Genomic DNA, 20,164 nt, shown 5'->3' with positions numbered 1-20,164 from the left:
ACTTATGTAATAAGCTTTTGGGACCTTAGTGGTCTCTTCTTCAATTAAACTGTTTCAATATATATATATAAATATATTTTATTTATATATATATATATATATATATATATATATTATATGCGCTTATTTGGATGATGTATATTTACTCTTTAAACTTGACTGGGTCCTACTAACTTGTAGAAAGTTAGAGATTTACCTACAATGTTATTCTATGCAGTGTGTTACGTTGGATCAATCCTATAAAACCTTCACAATAACAACTTCCTCAATAATATTAAGCATGCATAATGCTCAGGGTCATTAAGTGAATTTTAACATTATATATTTTGAATATAATTGTAGGGTGGGAATCCGGTGAAATGTTTTATTTCCATTGCCCACCGCAGCTGGAGGGTGAGTATCTACTTTCCTACACCTTTGATTTACTCTGAACAATGAACTGTGATAAACATTTACAATACCAAGTATTATTTTAATGAGAACTAACGTATATGTTGAAGGGGAGTGCAATATCAGCAGATATCTAATAAATACCATTTCATCCTCTGTAAACAAAAGTATTCCAAACGTCTGGTCATTTTCTTTTAAAGCCTTTCTTTTCATTTCCACAGCATCATCCTTTCTCTGATGTGGTGATAACTAATGTTGCATAAAATATGAAGCAGGGCTTTAGAAAGTCCTCCGTTCATTTCAGTAAAAGGCTCGGGGGTGTAAATGGAATTTTTGTAGAGGAAAATCTGCCTCTCCCACCTGCTCACAAGGGCCTGGGGGCAGAAGAGCCTGATCTGACTACACAGATGTTCAATGTCCAAAAATCCCTTGTCAGACCATTTTTGCTCTACCACCAAGTCTCCATCACATCAATCTTTCATGTTGTTTTTTAAACATTGTGTGTACACATAAAAGGACGCACAACCCCTTCGGTGCCCCCCGGGATCAACAATACAAATAGAATAAAGCGATTCTGATCCGCGTGGCCCTAAAGGGTTAAAATAAAATTGCAATCCCGGTCCTAATTTCTGCCCCAGGTGCAAAGTAAGAGGTTGAACAAAGCTGCTAATTAATAAATACAATCAATTATCGTCATTAATTAAACACTAAATCTTTTTTTTTACCCTCTGTTTGGTCTTTCTAGAAACACAATTTGTGGGCTTGTTTTGCCCTCAGGGCTACCCATTTATCTTTCTTGATTTGAAGAGAAATGGTTTTTATTTATTTTTTATTATTTTATGAGCAATAAGTAATATTAATTTCAATTGTTTAGAGATTAATACTATTTATTATATGAAACCTGGTGCGACATATATCGCATTTTCACAATTCCCTAATAATGAGTGGCAAATTGATTTCGAAACAATTAAGCAGGAGTTATAGGGTAATGTCCCATTATATATATTTGTAAGAATCCTTATTTTTTGCAAAATAACTTCATAAGATCTCTCATGTAATATGTATATATATATATATATATATATATATATATATATATACATATTACATGAGAGATCTTATGAAGTTATTTTGCAAAAATAAGGATAAATATATATATTTAAATGCACTTTTTATACTGTTAACATTTACGGCGTGTTTCCTAATATTGCACGTTTCAAACAGCGCAAAATTCCAGTCTATAATTAAATTGCCCGACGTGACCTCAATGGTCGGCTGTATGTCAGTATGCTGAGTTTTATTTATGTGTATAGATTATAAAAAATAGCAAACGAATCCATTCTGATAAATTAACAACCTAGCTTTAGCGCAGCACCAGAATTGTACATTCACAGTACTTAAATCATTTTGAGAAGCACCGGAAATATTATTTCTATTGTTAAATAAAATAACATTTATTAGCTTGTTATCCTTTTTTTTAGCTGAAAATGAGACATCAATGGCATAATTTAGGTGTATATCAGGTGACACACAACACTGTCTTGTGTCCGCATGTTATGAATAAATATTTAAATTGAAAAATATTAGTAGCTAATAATACCTGTACCTGAAAGGAATTTGAACTATACCGTCTAGGTATTTTATTGCACATTTATGCACCTATTATCCGAAACCTTTTTCAGCGTGCGTGCTTTTTTATTTATTTTTTTGGATGCCACTAATTTAAGACATTTTTTGTTTTCTCGATATGACACATTATGCGCTTGCATTGTTTCCGAATATATTCGTCCAATCACTGTATCATTCGTGTCTTTCGGATAAAAACTTTTATCTGTATTTAGAGGGTTTCGCTATTGCAGAACATTGAATACTGGTGCTTTGGGGAGTTTCTAATTACTTTGTCCTGTTTGACAGTAGGATCTGCTCCTTTTGGGGCTCACTCTGCTGCTGAATTTGACGATGGATTTCTACGCAGGAAACAAAGGAGGAACAGAACAACCTTCACCTTGCAACAGGTACAAATACTGGGCAAATGGACTATGGGTGGGACTGAGTTAGATAGGAGTCCAGCGACTGAATACTTTTAAAATCTATGTTGCCAATTGAGTCTCTGACTAGCTGGCACGCAAAAAATACAGTCATCAGAAGCTGGGCTGTCAACTATATATCCCTCTTATGGTCCATACTGGGCCCAGCTCCTGCCCAATTTTATCTTTGTTCAAAATGGAAGCAGGACCTTCAAAAAAACTGAACTAAAACGCAAAAAATGTATTGGTTTTCAGTGCGATGTGGAAACACATGTTTTATCTATTAATCCAACATACTCTATAATACACGTTTCTAAAACAATGTTTGTTGATTTATATCAGGTCATAAAAAAGTAAGTTACTGAATATGTTAAAGTGGTAAGAGGTTTACTGGTAGATAAAGCAACCCTTCTTAAATTGGATTAGGCAAGGTAATGGAAAGCAAAAGAAAAAAAAAGTCATTCATTATTTATTTAGGTTACGAAAGTACCAGAGGCCTCCTGTGAGCCCTTTAATCTTACAAAGGCTCAAAACTCAAGAGAGTGATTTACCGAACCCCCTCAGCAGACAGATGGTTAATTTGTGCAAACAGTTCTGGCTGAAAAAATCCTGTAATTTAAATATATATATATTCACAAATATATATATATAACAGCTAACAATAAGGTATACATACTCTGATATAGTAAGATATATTTATTATATCGGAATTGCAAGTAACTGCAACGTTCCCACTGATTCCTATACTAAAGAAATATGTCTCCTCTATCTCGTGTATTTGATGAAATTTTGGTTAATCGTAAAGATACATTTGTTAGTTTTCTTTCTTGAAAGTATTTAGTCAGGTGCTCTTAAATGCATCACGTTGGCAATTTGATTTTCCTAGGAAAGAAAAGGTGATTTAGTCCAATTCATTCTACCCAGAACTGAGCGACTTCTTACATATGTAAGGGATTGAAAGAGTTATTAGTTAAAACACACACACACACATGATTTACATGACACTTTACTCATTGAACTTGAATACTGTACCTTTGGTGAACCCAGAAGTACACATCCACATAAAATATTACATCCATGTACATAAACATAAACCCTTACATAAAGTGCTGCTGTTGGAGAAGCCATACCATATAAGACATACCCTATATTACTATGTCCAAATTTTAAGTAAGCCTGTAAGCCTGCGTTTATAGACTTTTTAACTACATAAATTTGCAAAGTATCAGAAAAGGCACATATTTGAGAAATCTGGTGCTGTCTCTTTATGTTCCGTCAGATGACTTTTTAAACTCCCAGTTCAAGCTCTCTACATTCATTATACATATGTATTAAATATTTATTTTGTATGGGTTATTTGATATTATAATTGGAACGTCATATCTCAAATTATTCTAAAATTGAAAAGGCATGATTCACGTGAATAGATAGAAGTGGAAACTAAAAAATGTTTGACTTGAAGGCAGAAAAACGATACATTCCACCAGAATCATATCCTTCATTGAAAATAATCTAATCCTAGCATATACATCTTAAGGATGGTCTTCCTCTTCTTGGAAATATTTCACATAACTGGTATAGAATATTCAATATAATAGACATGGGTGAGTTCCGCATCATTTGGCATTCAAGTTCTCATGGGTAGAATCTAGGAAATGGTCGCTAAACTTTTTTTTTTTTTACAATTATATAGCGCATGTTAAAAAGATACATTTTAGTCGGATTTTCCAGACTGTCAGAAAGCAGGCTTAAACATGTGTAGACAAGTGCCTTAGTTGCAATACACTTTAACACACACAAATTAACTCTTCAAGTGTCAGATTAAATTTAATTAGTGTCAGAATTACAATGGAATACAGAAGAGTGTAATTTATGAAGTGCATACGTGCATATGTTAACAATTAATACATTAATAGCTGAATTTTGTTAACCTAAGCAAAATGTGCCAGGATCGCGAGGGTTCTTTCAGAATATTTTTTTTTATAATTTCCGACTTTCAGGCAGCATTCCTACAAAACTGTTATACCCACATCACAAACTTTTGATTGCTAGAAATGTATCTATCTAACACTGTGGAAAGACTTTAAAAGTAACCCTTGCAATACTGGAGCACTTTTAAAGGAATAGGATAGGTATATGGCTATCCCGAATCTAAGAGGAGACCAAGGACTGGGACGACTGGCAGACTTGCCGGGCCTAATGGTCCCTATCTGATTCGATGTTTCTGAATTAAATATTTATGTAGATATAATAAACATGTTTAATTACTATTCACACATGTATGCAAAACAGTTGTAAGGTACATCAAGTGGCAAGGTGTATGATTTAAAATATATCTCTATTACTTGTTTGTATCTTGCATTACATTAAGGGTATTTGGACACATTTTAATGGCTAGTTTAGCTTAATTGAACTTGTTTCTTCAATTGCTTTGATCTTAGTTGGCTGCCTGGAGCTCTGCTCTGATATAATTTGACAAGCAGTGAATTTTAATTGAAAATAGCGTTTGTTGGGAGGTAATACAAAGTAACATACCGCAAGCGTCGCTGTACAGTTCTGTACGCTATTGTTATGACTGTGTGCCCTGAGAGTTTAATTGCTAACTACTTTGTTACAACTTAGCGCCCATTCATTTTTTTCTACACGGATCTCTTCAATCAGGTCCATTGTTTACAACCTTAGAGTCATATTCTATGCATATGTAGATTTAACAAACCGCAAAGGAGGTTACTGCCTTGCTGTGTGTCCATGGACTGATGCCATATATAATTTAAACTAGGGCCCGTGGCAATGCTTCGTGGGCGCTAATTTTGTGGCCTGGGGCATCATAATCCAGCTCTGTTTGCAGATCCACTTGTATTGTCTCTGATCCTAAGGTCCCTTCAGTGGTCTATACTGTGACAGAACGACTATGACCCCCTCTACCTTTCATGTAAATATAACAGAGAGTGATAACATGATGCAATGTGAGCAGCCATTATTAAAACTGTTTATCTGCATCTTGTTAAAACACATTATTTGAGCTAAGGCATCTTCCCTACCAGCTACACCCTGCACGGTTTAACATTGATATCTCCTTATAATTAGTCTGTTAAAGCTCACCCTGCTGATAGCTGATTGTTTTGGGTTTTTTTTTTAAGCTGGAAGCCTTAGAAGCTGTTTTTGCTCAGACACATTATCCAGATGTATTTACCAGAGAAGAGCTTGCAATGAAAATTAACCTTACAGAAGCCAGAGTACAGGTAAGTACATCTGCTAATCCAAATTGTTCAAAAATAACGTTTCATGAAGAATGAGCATTTCTTGTGCTTTACAATTTGCAGCAAATGAGTGGACAATGAAACACAATGAGAATGTTAATTGAGAAAGGATGATATCAATAAGAAGTCTGTTCTAACCCAACTGTCATTGAAAACAGAGAGATTGTCTAGTTGCTTTCATTATGTGTTTTATTAAGGGTTTTAAATTTAGACAGAGGATGAGAGATGAAATTTCCATAGTAGCATATGGAAAGGCTTGTATATGATTTCCTTTGCAGAAATGTAACTCTAGAAATGTATTTAAGGAAGTTCAATGGAACTGTAATCTCCAGACACAATTTTGTATTAGAAACAAATATATTAGAAAGAATGCAAGGTGTAACTTTTTTTCCTGCCCTTCCACTCCTCAAATTGGAGTCCTACTGTTCTACAGGAATATAATATTGTCAAATATATACATACCATACTAAATAAATAGATTATCATTAGTGTTGCATCAAATATGAAGGAAGTGAAACCTTTTGGAACCCTCAATTAGGATAACACCCTATGCCAGAAAACATATTCCAGACCTAAATGCTATGGGTGCAATGATACCTCCCCCCCACACACACACACATAATAATACAATTGTTTGTATTTTTATTAATAATATTCAATGGATGAATTGCAAAGTTTTGGTGGGCCACCCCTTTGGCGCTTAGATGAGGACTTTTTGTTAATCAAGACAAATTAGTTGAATTTTATATGTAATGGAAAAGGGGAATCTATATTTTTGCAAATTACTATACAATAGACTAAAATATATGAAGATTACAAATAGTGATTTTAATTATGGCATATTTTGTCTTTTTCATCTGTGAAATAAGGTTCAGTGGGACAGAACATGCAAATATGTGTGGTGCGAATGTGTGCATGTGTCACTTTTCAATATATGAAATTGATTTAAATTGGAATAAATTAAATTTGGCATATTGCAAATGGAAACCACAATATTGCTGAGGGTCTGAAATTACTTGGTTTGCAAGCAAATCAGGCTCAGAGGCTTGACTCTAGACCATGCAGTATATAGCTGCAAACCTACTCTCTTCAAAATGCTCCTGACATCAGTTCACAGAGCACATTTGGCCACTGAGAGCAAATGAAGGCTATCTGTCACTCTCACCATGCACTTTAATAACATCAACATAATGTGGAATATTAGATTAGCTTGATTAATCGGTCATTCATAATTAACTAGTGATAATGTTCAACACTAATTTGTCCACGTCTCTAAGGTACTGGATTGCATCAGAGAACATCCATTTCCTTGCAACAGAAAATAAAAAAAACAGAAGCTCCCAATTCAGGCTCAGCATTATCATAGCTCTCTAAGCGATAGTTTTCTGGTACACAGGTCCACTAGCGGCAGGGGCCTCCAATGAATTTCTGCCCTCTCCGAGTCTTATCTGTGCATAATATAGAGTGCTAAGCCATCTGGCCCCCTCCCCCCCAAAAAAACTAATTTAATTTACAGGCATGTTTTTCAGAACATGAGAAATAAAACATCGCAACATAAATAATTTTAGAACTGATAACAGATATGTGCCTAAAGTGAGAGCCAGCTAAAAAAAAGTCTGTGTTTAGCGTATTTTTGCTTCTTATGGCAAAACCTGTGCTCTAGTCAGACAGCATAATTCATACGGAATCCCCTATCCTTACAATCATACCACCTTCTGTTATTCAACCACAGTTGAAAGTGAGATAAATCAGGTAATTAGTGGCCAAGAGAGAAGCAGCAAGCGGTATTGTAGTGACAACAATTCTTGTTTTGCTTTGCTGTACACATTTACTGTGTTTAGCATGGTGCAGTTACAAATATATACAAACGTGTTTTAGGTAGGTGGCTCAAATAAGCCCCAGTTATTCAAAAATCCTAAAAAGTAGAAATACGGAGAAGAGAAGTATTTTGTCCTAAAAAAAGCTGACAGTCAAGCCCAGGTAAGGGAGGTATGAAGGAGCAGAAATTGTTTAGGGGCAGGGTTTGGAGGGGGTGAGGGGGGTTGTGCTCTCTATATGCTTTCTCATCCATTCAATGAAGATTAATGTGCAGCAGAAAAACAGCCTTGTGTTGTCAAACAAAACCCTAAATGGGGAAATGAACGAGTTTCTCCTCAGCCCTCCAGTGCAAAGTCATTAAAATATGATAATGAAAAATAACTCAATTAAAGATCCTTCCAGCTCTGACCTTCGCTCAATTAAGAGACAAAGCTTCTGCTCAAGTGACCTAAATTTAGACTAAAGATTCTCATTACTCAGCGACTGCCGATGCATGGGATTAAAGGCTACTTAAATATAATAACGAGAATCATTAATTACTGATAACTAATAAACACCCAGTGTTTGTAGACCACCAGTAACCTATTCACTGCTGATACACAGATAAAAAATCCCCCCATGATTAACGACATATTCTCTTCAGCAGCAGTCCCGACTTGTACATTTTGTGACAATGAACTTGAACCAAACCTTTCATTTGTATCACTGAAATATAACACTTAGACAATTAAGTAGAACATTTCTTATTTGACTCAGTGGGTAGGACTAAAACTTCCAGCAGGACATGATATATTTAATTATTGCCTATTACTGCATGAAATGTGCACCTTAAAGCTTGCTGCACATAATAGCTAAATTCAGTAGCCTATGCGGGCCCAGACTGGTAATATGGCAAATAAGGCATTTGCTCAGTGGGACGCTCTTGTCTCTTTGTTTCTAGCAGCACCACACACTCACCCAGTTTACCCACAATGTAGCATGCAGCCATGCCTATCTAACCGTTATCAGGCCTCTACTGGTCTTAAAGTGTGAGGGTCTGGGGGATCTTTGCTAGTCCAGCTGTGAGCCTGGGCATAGCATACGTTAAACTTGCTTTGCAAATTCATCTTTTGCTGAGCACCACATATTCACAGAAGTTGCAACAAGTTCAATGTCTATTTATTTCACAACCATAAGTTGAGCATCTAATAAAACTGTTAAATACACTTTAAATAAGATTTATTTATGTTGAGTAGCTGAGGCACGATGGCACTATGGTAGCTTAATTAGTCCCATTAATGCAAATGCATAAGGGTATTTACCAGAATTCCCACTACAGATTTACCTGCTTCCCCCCTCCCAGGTCGTTGACTTGCAGGAGATCCATTTGACCAAACACATCTCCTGCTTACCAGTGTTTGTGTGCAATACTCACTGGAGTCTGTCCACAGTAGTGGACCAATAGTCTGATTCTTTTGTCAACTAGTAAAGTACTATGTGTCACTGTTAAACATTCATTGATCACTAACATTACCCTCTGTAGAGCTCTTCTGTCCTTCTCTCTACCAGACTTATTCTACAACAATATAACACTTGGACATAAGTATTTATTCTACTTGAGGAAAGTTAGCATATCTACACTCCAACTTTAGGCATGGTCCATGGTTATTCTAGCCAGTATTTCAGAGAAATTTACAGAAATATTTATTATCAGTCGCTGAGGTGAGGGGGGGGTGTCTGTAGATTTTCATGGAGGTAAGCACTAGTCCTAGATTGTTGGTCAGGACACATTGATTATTTACCACTTCAGTACTCAAATGGCTCCTAGTTTATGCCTAGTGGACAGTTGCCTTGTGACTACCAAGTCAGTTGCTGTTGGACGACTTCTTTGGTGCAGGCATATTCTCAGAGTAAGTTTGCCATGCCAGCGGCGTAACTACATGGGGGCTGGGTGACCCCTGTGATCCCTTCTTCCTGTCTCCTTGTGCCGGTCCAGGTCAGAAGAGCCCTTTCTAAAAAATTGTGAACAGGCACGGGGAGACAGGAAGCCAGGGGGGGACACATTACATTACATCACGTGTCCCTGAGGTGAAACTGAGCTGCTCGCACAGTGTCCAAACAGCGGACAAAAATCTGCAGGAGAAGTACCCTCTCTGTTTGTCCATGAGTATGAATACGTGTATGTATAAGTGTATGAATAAGTGAATTTGTTTACTTATGTGTGCCAGAGTGTGTGTTGCAAAGAGACAAAGATGCGACAGACAATCTGTTTCTTTGCTGTTTCTTGGTTACCACAGGATAGTGTGTTCTGAATTATATTGTCTTCCTGGTGTACATTTTGTCAAATAATGGGGCATAATAATAGGATGTGGCTGTGCTGACACAAAGTGCCTTTATCACTACCAGTAAACAAACTTTAAGCACCTCTGTGTGCTTTTCTTTGTCAATGGGTGGTGTGCACCTGGTGAACCAGCCTTAACACATCCCTGATGATGTTGAGCAATGCCAGTATTGCTCAAGCAAAGAAATAATAATAATAATAAATCGTTTTAGGAAAATGTGTAAGCCAAGGCTGAACTTGGGAAACCATATCAGAACCTGGAGAAAACACCAGTCCCAAATGTCAGTGCCATTATTGTGATTTTCTGTTCATAAATACCTCACCACTAGCATGCCCAAACTACCTTGCATCTATTTATATTCAACATGCTTAGCACACTAGTAGTTAGTGTTCTAAGGGCTCACTTTCTTGAATAGATACAAAACAATTTATATGAGTGTACATACACATTCTGCAGCAGTTGTTGTATTGCCTCCACTTATTATATGTAGTTAAGTTTCCATAGATAATGCAGTTGATCAACTTGTGGCTAATTCAGCCCTCATATTAACTATTATTAATTGTGAAGATACAGAGTCAAATTATTGTTTTGTAAATGTCCACTTTGCTTGAGCAAATGTCCACTGATTGAAACAGTCCCATCATTTTGCTTTCCTTTTTGATTGGCTGCATGTATTTCTGTGTGTGGTGCTACTACTAATCACGGGAGTAGTACCACCAATACCCAAGGCACTACAGTACATAATGAAGCCTATGCTGTAATTATGGATACCTAAGCCTATCTTAGAGATTCTAAGTGAAAGTGATAACACATAACACTGCTGATAAAAGTACCCTAACTTGTCTTATCTACAAGTTATCTACCCCATTCCCTGTGTGTTTTCATCCACCCTCATTTGCCATGCTCCGGCAAAGAATGAAGAGGTCATGTGCATTGGCATCCGGAGGTGAGGGTTGAGAGTGGGCAATTCAAAGAAGCCCACTGGAGCAGCAGCAGGAGAGGGAGAAACAGTAGATGGTTTAGAGTAGGTTAACTAGAGGCAGAAAAAACACCTGGTATTAAGAAAAAAAATATTTTAATTCTGTACACCCTCTGGTGTCAGATAGGTTTGGTCTGCTCTCTTCTTCTAGCTGGTCTCCTCCCCTTCACTTTGGCAGCTGCTTCTTCATAGACACATAGGCACATTAAACATATATTGAGTTAATTAATACTTCATGGAAAAGTGAGTACAACTGGAGTGTCAATGGTTAGTTACTAGTCATTATGGATTGGCACTGCTGCTGCTGTGAAATGCACATCTCTTGATTGTCAGCAATCCTTTTAGTTGGTTGAAAATCATGACAAAAATAATAATAGCATATTAAGTGCCAATTGTTACCACATATACTGGAGAACTACCAAGTGTTTTATTTCAGTTCCGAGCCTTTATGTCGCTTTTTTACTCCTCTCTAACAACCATCTTTTTTGTAATACATCAGAATGCTTCTTTACACAACACAACATTAAATGTTCTTGACTGCGACTCCCATGCTGTTGAGTCAGCAATAGTAGGAATATTAACTGTAGATTGTGCTTGGGGGGCTAGAATAAGTCTTCATTACCAATACTAACTTTTCTTGATGGCATCTATAATAATGTTTAGCAGCCATACTTCAGGCTGAACTTCATTCTAGTTATGGACTGGGGTTGTAGCCTACACTACACACTAACTGCAGCTCCCATGTTACTGGCTGAACACCATAGGACTTGTAGACCCCAGCTATTGGAAACTAAGGATTAAAGTTCTCGTGTTATGCAGGTACAGGCTGGTGCGCAGCTACTACTACCACGTTCATATCATTCTTTCTATTAACGAGCAACTAACATTTGCCTTCTACTAGGAAACCCCTTCTCCTGAGCCAACAAACATAGGCAATGAGGATGATTTAAGGAGGTATTGGGGTGGAAGAGGGGAATGGTGGGGAGGATATTTTGCACTCCCCTCTGGAAAAAAATCCCATGGTCAGCTGTACATAGTACTATTTATGTGTATACTTTAGAAACAAAAGCAGAGAATTCCCGTGAAATTTCTTGCATAGCAAAAATAGCTAATTTGTAACTTCCACACTGTGATGTATGTGGTGCACGCTTTTCATCTAGAACGTTTTCTAAATCAGAAAGCAGCTTGACCACAGTAAGCAGCAATAAAACTTTTGATATTTTATATTCTATAAACTGTTTACTCTTATGAGCAGCCAGCTTCCTTACATTTTGTTTCAATTTGTTAGTACCTGTGTTTTGTTTACTCAAGGAACAAATCTATGAAAATAAGGTAATAATTCTCATAGCTGTCATTTTTTTCTCAACTTCCAATTAACAGGTATGGTTCCAGAATCGGCGGGCAAAGTGGAGAAAAACTGAACGGGGCAGCTGTGAGCAGGAAGGGACAAAAGAAACATCAGATATGACCTCTCCTAGCATAAATCTTAGCTCACCTTCATCTGGAGAATCTACAAGGAACAAAAAGGAAAGCTTGGATTCACAGCAGAGGTTTATATAATGAGGGTTTCTACACGTACAATAATGGGTGTGAAGGGCATTTATGGATTCACTGAAAGTAGACAAAACTATTATTGAATTTAAAACATTCCATCTTAAACAATTAATATATAGTATGTCAACGGAGACTAGTGCCAACACACAATTAACCATCTAATTCTTTCTAGAGGGATATTAATGCAGCAATGATGATTTTACATATTTCAAGAATGAATAATAATTAAGGTTAATGGTAGTTGTGGTGTCTTGAAAATATGACACCAAATGAAAGATGCCATGCATGTATTCTTTTTTTTCAAAAAGGGTCAGCTATTTTTCTAACCGTGCCAATTATATTCAATTACAAAAGTGATCTTTTATAGAATGTTCAGCTACTGAATTGATTGCAACATGCACATGTTAGAAAAAGTAGATTTGATAAACCAGGGCCTGTTATCAAGCAATACAATGCTTGATGGTTCTCCAATGGCAGACACAAATACATTGCTCTAATAAATGTAGATGCAGATCAATACAACATTTTAACAGGTTTTATTTGTTTTTGTTTGTATTATATGATGTTTTAATAGTAATACTATTAAAACATTGTATAATACAAACAAAAACAAATAAAACATTTTTTTAACTGTTTAGATTGTAAGGGTGCCGAACAGATAACCAATTACAATGAATGACTATCTTTTCATATAGGTGTATGTCACATGAGAGAACAGTGGGCCCAGCCACATCCTTCTTCCCATCCTGTTTGCCCGGAGCTCTCCTTAACACGGCCAGCTATGCCCAGGCTCTGTCACATGTGGCTTCTCTGAAAGGTAAGGATTCAAGCATTCGCCAACTGGCATTGGTTATGCTGTAGGAATGCATTTAAATTGCTGTTATCCCGCATGGTCCATTTTTAAAATCAAATCTTGATCTGAATACTAAGATCCTATGAAGCTACTGTTGGGATACGTATCTTTATACACTTATTTTGACTAGACATGTGTCAACGACCCTGCAAGTTTAAATACTGAGGTATAGCAAGAGTTAAAAAGAATCCACTCTAAAATTAGTGAAAACATATTACAATAATAAAACTGAAGCAGGCAGAAGATCAGAAACATACATGACAACAACGTCTGCTCAGTCTTAAAAAAAACCTTTTAGACTAAGTTTTGGCCGATCTAGGCCTTGGCAGCGTGGCAAAGAGTATCAGAAATTGTAACTTTCTCTATCGTGTACGCCCTGTGAAAGTAAATGCAGCGGAGGGAGAAAGAAATTTAAGAGTCTATTTTTTTTTTTTATGTGGATAAGTAACATAATGCAAAATGGCCTCCAATATCCATTTAAAAAAGTTACAAAAAAATAGTTTGGATTATACTGTCGTTTTGTTTAAAATAAACAATGGCCAATAGCGTTCTCTACAATTGATAACTGGCTTATTACATATCTTTAGTTTTGGGCGTTCATCTTTGGTATGAAGTAATACTAATATTGCAAAATCTAGGGGTTTTGGCACAATTCCCAAACCCCACAAGCAAGGTGTTATGTTGCATTCTTACAGGAAACAAACACATCCTCATGGACTTTCTACACAATACTCTGACATCACTGTAAAAGCATGTTTTAATGTACGATTGAGGCTAGAACAGGATGCACTGCTGATGGTGTGGTTCTGTAGAATTGTCTTTGCAATTCCTTACTAATAAAATATCAAGTGCCTGTGGATTTACCCAGCTGTCAAATTCTTTAGTGACCAGCAGAATCCCTAACCAATTAATTGACAATTTATTCATTGGGAAACAGCAGGTTTTGTCCTCCTTCAGCATCTGTAGGATTGATACCACAAATGCCGTAGAAAGGACTATGTGTGTTTGTGTACGGGGTGTCTGCACCCTGTTATGTATTCAGGTTTGTTTTTTTACCCTCATCAAGGGTAATTAGAATACTGTGCAATGGAAGTAAGTTCAATTCAATTGTCTTAAAGTACAGGTCATTGTTAATGCTAACTGATCTAAGACAAAGCAGGTGGTTAATAGCAGAAGTGGTAAAGGTTAAGACAGTAAAGAAATGTAAACATACATGGGATAGGCATATGGCCATCCTGACTTTAAAACAAGACCAAGGACTGAATAAGGTTTGAGTTTTTTAAGCAGCAACATGCACAAACAGGCACAATGACATACACTAACAGTATACACTTACATATACGCTTTATTGCTATACAGTAACAGACGCTCGCTCTAACACCATACACACACATATTTGCACAGCTCTCTCTCCACTTTCATCCCTCCTCAGTATTCAATGCTGTTTACCCAGTTTGGATCTGTGGTGAATTAACATTATAGGGACACTCCGGCCATCATATGGACTTTAATGAAAACGATAGCTTAGTGGTCCCGCTAAATTTGTATTTGGTCCCCCTTACAAATTAAAGGAAAAGGATTCTGCAGAATATAATAATATGCATTGTTCATTAGTACAGCTTTATGTGATATGGGTAAAAGGAATGGAAGGCCCTACGCTTACAAGCTTACAATGTATTCTCCTATATATCTTCTCATAATATCACATATTTGTTCTAGTTTCTAGTTATGGGAACTATCCTATTTTGCCCCAGACTCTTCAGGTGAATCCCTGTTCAATTTATTCTTCTCCTTGCCCATTTCTCTTCCACTAAAGTTTGCCTGGGGCTAGCCTAAGAGAAGCCCCTACCACAAAAGGGGGCATTTCTGGCTAACCTACCTTGAGAAGTTCCTAAATATGCTAATGACCATATAAGCCAACAGTACTATGATCTGCAATTTAAATGTGGGATCTTCAGTGTGTTCTGGTCCTGGAGGACAGTGGTCATTGGGTGGGAGGCACTGTCAATCACTTACCCAATGGGTAGTCCACACCTGACTGTATTTTTCTGCAAATCTCATGACATACAACTAATTACACTATGCTAAAATGGTGCAATAAACCATAATTAACTCTGAGAGTTTGCAAACCGTTTGCTGGTTACTCAAAGGCAATACAGGGGTCAAGGGCTTTGTTAGTCTGACAGTCATTGTAGCTACTCTTCAGTCCTATTGGGTGCGCAAGAGTTAATGTTTATTTCCAACGGTCGATTTGTTTTCATCAGAGCTGTAGAGGTGAGATTTTGTTTGTGTGGAGACTCTTCCTGTCAGACTCACTGAATTGATCCCCCTCCCCTGCATGCAGGCTAAATTATTACATTAAGTATTAATCTGTTCTGATGATCTCACCACACAATGGTCTGATTCAGCAGTATATCTGCAGCTAATGGCTAGGTAACCTCTTCATTGCCAAGAGACCTGTACATCAAAACCAAACCTCAGAGTTGTCAATCTGAGATACAAACAGTAATGTATCTGTGTTCATGCCAAAATGTTGCTCAGCATAAAATAACTTATATAACAGATATATGTGTGTACTTTTTTAGCAACAGCAAACTACATTTGGCTTTTTGGATAGGCAAACTAAGGGGTCTTGATTTATAAATTATCTTGTAAGCAAGAAACCCCAAACACAACAGGAAAGGAAATTGCAACTAAATCGTTTTCTGTCAATTTGTATCTAGAATACAACAGTCAGGCCACAAAAAAAAGTAAATCTGTTTAGCAAATGCAATCAATCACAGTAATAAAAGTAATGCATGGGACATACAAATATTTGTCATAAGTACAAAGGCAATCTTTAATATAGGTGTATAAAGATAATAAAATCTGCCATATTTTTCTAGTTTGCCAGATGGCCAGGCTAGGCCTGGTCTTAAAACCTAGAATTGAACCATCCAGACTAGCCGCACCTCCTCCAGCCCAGGGATACCCTGTCCTAGTCTCCACATGCAAAGGATGTGCATTTGATGGGTTATTATTATTATTATTATAAACTGACCAGAGTTTTTAAATGAAATCCAGGGGCAGTATTCAGTAAACTTTATTTATATAGTTCCAATTAAGTTTGAGGCTATGAGTGGGAAGTATACACTGTACTGGATAAATGAAACATAAAGGTAATCATAATAAAAGTAATAAAATATTTGAAACATAAACAAGTATTCATATAACTTTGAATATCATTGATTTTATTTTTAAGGGTATATTTTTTATCCTGGGAGGCCCCGACAATTTAGAAGTTTTAGGTGACGACCTTATAAACAGTTTACATTTTCTTAGATTTTGTATGGACTCCAATGCAATTTACTGCATGCATTATTAAAGTCCGGTCTCATTTTCTTCCTCATGCTGTACGATCCTACTGAAGCAAAAAGCATACTTAGGTACACTTCCTGTGTATGTGCTATAGTACTTGAAACCTGTATGTAGTCCCCCCATTATTTCTCATAAATTCCATCCCAAATAAAAAAGGAAGCCCTGTAACCCCTTATTGAATTTATCTTATACAGGTCGTTCTAATTAAATGTAGATAAATATTATTATTTATTGATTTATATTGTGCCACCTTATTTCCCGGAGCTAAGTACTAGAGACAGGTGACAGAACACACCATATCACATCATAGGCACACATAAGATAGGATTAATTGCCATAAGTATACTGAAGAAATAGAATCTTAAGATAAAATACAGATTTCCACCAGACTGAGTTTGTGAGTTACAGCTCTGCTGACACTAATCATCATTCGGTCTGAACGTTGACCCCCCAAAAGATAAATTAAGCAACAGTTATTTAAATGTCTCTTTTGATTTGGGGATGGAGGTTTAACAGGTGGAGAGTGCTCTAGTTATGTTATCACGTCTGATCCCTGCATATAACTGAGGTTTGTTGACAAGTTGCTACGGTCTCACATTTGGCTGAGGATTGTGTGAGTTGAGATTCAACCATCCCAAAAGCTGTCTGTTGACTCTACGAAAAAGATCATTGATTTTAACATACATTTTGAAACAAAAACACATGCAAGATGGAGAGCTATTGTATGGATTGTGCGTTTTGTAACTAGTATTAGATGCATCATTATAAAAATCTTTTAACTGTAACATTAATATTTAAGAAGTGAACCTGGCATATTTGAATCAGTTTTAGGGCCTTCTTTAGCATAAAGCTTTTAAAGACTTCATGTATTTGAGTGTTACCACTTAAATGGATCCCAACTTGCATTCATGCTAAACTATAAAACTCATCCACTGTTTACAGGCACTGTTTTTTTTCTCTCTTTCCTCCAGGAGCCCCTCTTTGTTCTTGTTGTGTGTCTGATCCTCTGGCTCTCTCCTTCCTGCCACCATATAGCTGTCAAAGTCATCGCACAGCCAGTGTGGCTGCTCTTCGAATGAAGGCAAGAGAGCACTCTGAGGCTGTGCTTCAGTCTGCACAATTGCTGCCTCCACCAGGGAATAGCTCAGGGTCCCCAACAACTACATCACTAGAGAGTGGGCAAGAAAGAGCCCCACAGGAGCAAGAACAGAAAATTAATGAAAAGGGTGTATGAGACATCTCGCCTAAAATACATGTGGAAAATAAGTGAGGACCTTGACTTATTGACACTCGCATTATGGGGCAACTGGACCAAAGTATGTGTCAGCTGAAAGATGAATATCTTATGCCACTTCTTCCGCCAGCTATTAAGACTGGATATGTTCCTCTTTGGAAACCATAGCATGATGGACTGAGAACCAGTGAGCTCTATTTATTAAGTCTGTTTATATATTTATGTTTCAAAGTGTTTTTTGTGTGTGTGTGGATATTTTGCATTATGTGTAACAGCATGATTGATTAAACCTCCATGTGTTGAAAGACTGTACGTTGTGAACACAAGAGCTATTTTGCCATCATTCTGAAGAGCTTTGCATTAATTATATAGTCATTTTATTTGAAGATAACTATTGCATTGATTAATCCTGTCAATGCAGCAGATCTGTAAATTGTTGATGCAGGAGCACATCTTGTCATCAGCCTGCAGAGATTTGCAAGCATATATTCATATACTACTATGAACTATTTTGGAGAGCATGACACCACCACACTCTTAGTATCTACAAGAAATATCGAGTGTGTGGAGGCAACAATACTTTTATGAACTAAAAGGGTGGAGATATTTGCAAAATCACCCCTCCCACTGCCATTCAACTTAAATTATTGCTGGGATACATGTACTTTTTTGTCATACTACACACATCTGATGATGATGGGTATGTATCAACGTTAAGTCAGCAGAGGGAGCTGCTTGTCTAGTTAATTCATTGACTGAATAAAGCTGTGTTTACAGAAATACATGATATTACACCAATTGATGTATATTTATAACAAGACGTTTAAGAGGAACTGTCATCATCACAACTTTTAGCACAATTTCATTAATTAAATCTACCTATAGCTTCTGCTTTTTGTTTGGCAATCGTTGTTAATGCTTTATATATATATATATAAATATATAAATATTATATATATATAATATATATAATATATTAATATTATATATATAATATATAATATAATATATATATATAATATTATAAATATATAAATATAAATATATATATATATATTTACCCCATGGAAGTTGAGACCTGGTTCTTAGCGTGAATTTAAACTAGCATGTTTATTCTTTTACCTGTTTATTCTATTTCATGTCCTGAAATCTGCACCCTTCTCCTAACCTACCTTTACAAAGGCTAACTGATGCAACCAACAAAAATGAGAAACAATTAGGTGAGAAATACTATAGTGGGAAAGCATAATCATGCTTATCCTTAGAAAAGAGGATAAATTATAAGAACTAGAATTTTACTGTTAAAGAGGATTGCATGCTAAATGTATGCTCGCTGCTAAGTAACTGAAGTCCCAGAGCAGGATTTAATAAATACAGTAAAGGAAAAAAATATTTGATCCCTTGCTGATTTTGTACGTTTGTCCACTGACAAAGACATGATCAGTCTATAATTTTACTCAGTGAAATAAGTATAAGTAAGACCCCTTTGCAAAACATGACTTAATACTTGGTGGCAAAACCCTTGTTTGTTTCTTGGCTACCAGGTTTGCACACATCTCAGGAGGAATTTTGCCCCAGTCCTCTTTTTGTAGATCTGCTCCAAGTCATTAAGGTTTTGAGGGTGACGTTTGGCAACTCCAACCTTCAGCTCCTCCACAGATTTCTTATGGGATTAAGGTCTGGAGACTGGCTAGTCCATGTGCTTCTTCTTGAGCCACTTCTTTGTTGCCTTGGCGGTGTGTTTTGTGTCATTGTCATACTGGAATACCCATCCATGACCCATTTTCAATGCCCTGGCTGGGGTTAAGGAAGTTCTTACCCAAGATTTGACGGTATGTGGCCCCATCCATCATCCCTTTGATGCGGTGAAGTTGTCCTGTCCTCTTAGCAGAAAACACCCCCAAAGCATAATGTTCCCACCTCCATATTTGATTGTGGGGATGGTGTTCTTGGGGTCATAGGCAGCATTCCTCCTCCTCCAAACACAGCGAGTTGAGTTGATGCCAAATAGCTCAATTTTGGTCTGACCACAACACTTTCACCCAGTTCTCCTCTGAATCATTCAGATGCTCATTGGCAAAATTCAGATGGGCCTGTACATGTGCTTTCTTGAGCAGGGGGGACTTTGCGGGGGCTGCAGGGTTTCAATCCTTCACGGCATAGTGTGTTACCCATTGTTGTCTTGATGACTATGGTGCCAGCTGCCTTGAGATCATTGACAAGATCCTCCCGTGTAGTTCTGGGTTGATTCCTCACAGTTCTCATAGAAACTCCACGAGGTGAGATCTTGCATGGAGCCCCAGACTGAGGGAGATTGTGTTTCTTCCATTTTCGAATAATCGCACCAACTGTTGTCACCTTCTCACCAAGC

General features: G+C 36.9%; 1 protein-coding gene across 1 annotated transcript; it reads left to right on the top strand.

Annotated features, from left to right (window-relative positions):
- The first annotated feature begins 359 nt into the window (after positions 1-359).
- On the top strand, positions 360-18,217 carry DRGX (dorsal root ganglia homeobox). The gene is made up of 6 exons (XM_053451134.1): positions 360-393; positions 2,305-2,405; positions 5,558-5,659; positions 12,176-12,345; positions 13,045-13,166; positions 17,531-18,217. Exons 1-6 carry the CDS (start codon positions 360-362, stop codon positions 17,791-17,793), a joined length of 792 nt encoding a protein of 263 aa, XP_053307109.1. The 3' UTR covers positions 17,794-18,217.
- Positions 18,218-20,164: the final 1,947 nt, after the last annotated feature.

Source organism: Spea bombifrons, chromosome 11, assembly GCF_027358695.1.
Source record: "Spea bombifrons isolate aSpeBom1 chromosome 11, aSpeBom1.2.pri, whole genome shotgun sequence".
Lineage (NCBI taxonomy): Eukaryota > Metazoa > Chordata > Amphibia > Anura > Pelobatidae > Spea > Spea bombifrons.
The sequence above is the reverse complement of the archived record's forward strand: the minus strand, read 5'-3'. Positions and strand labels throughout refer to the sequence as shown.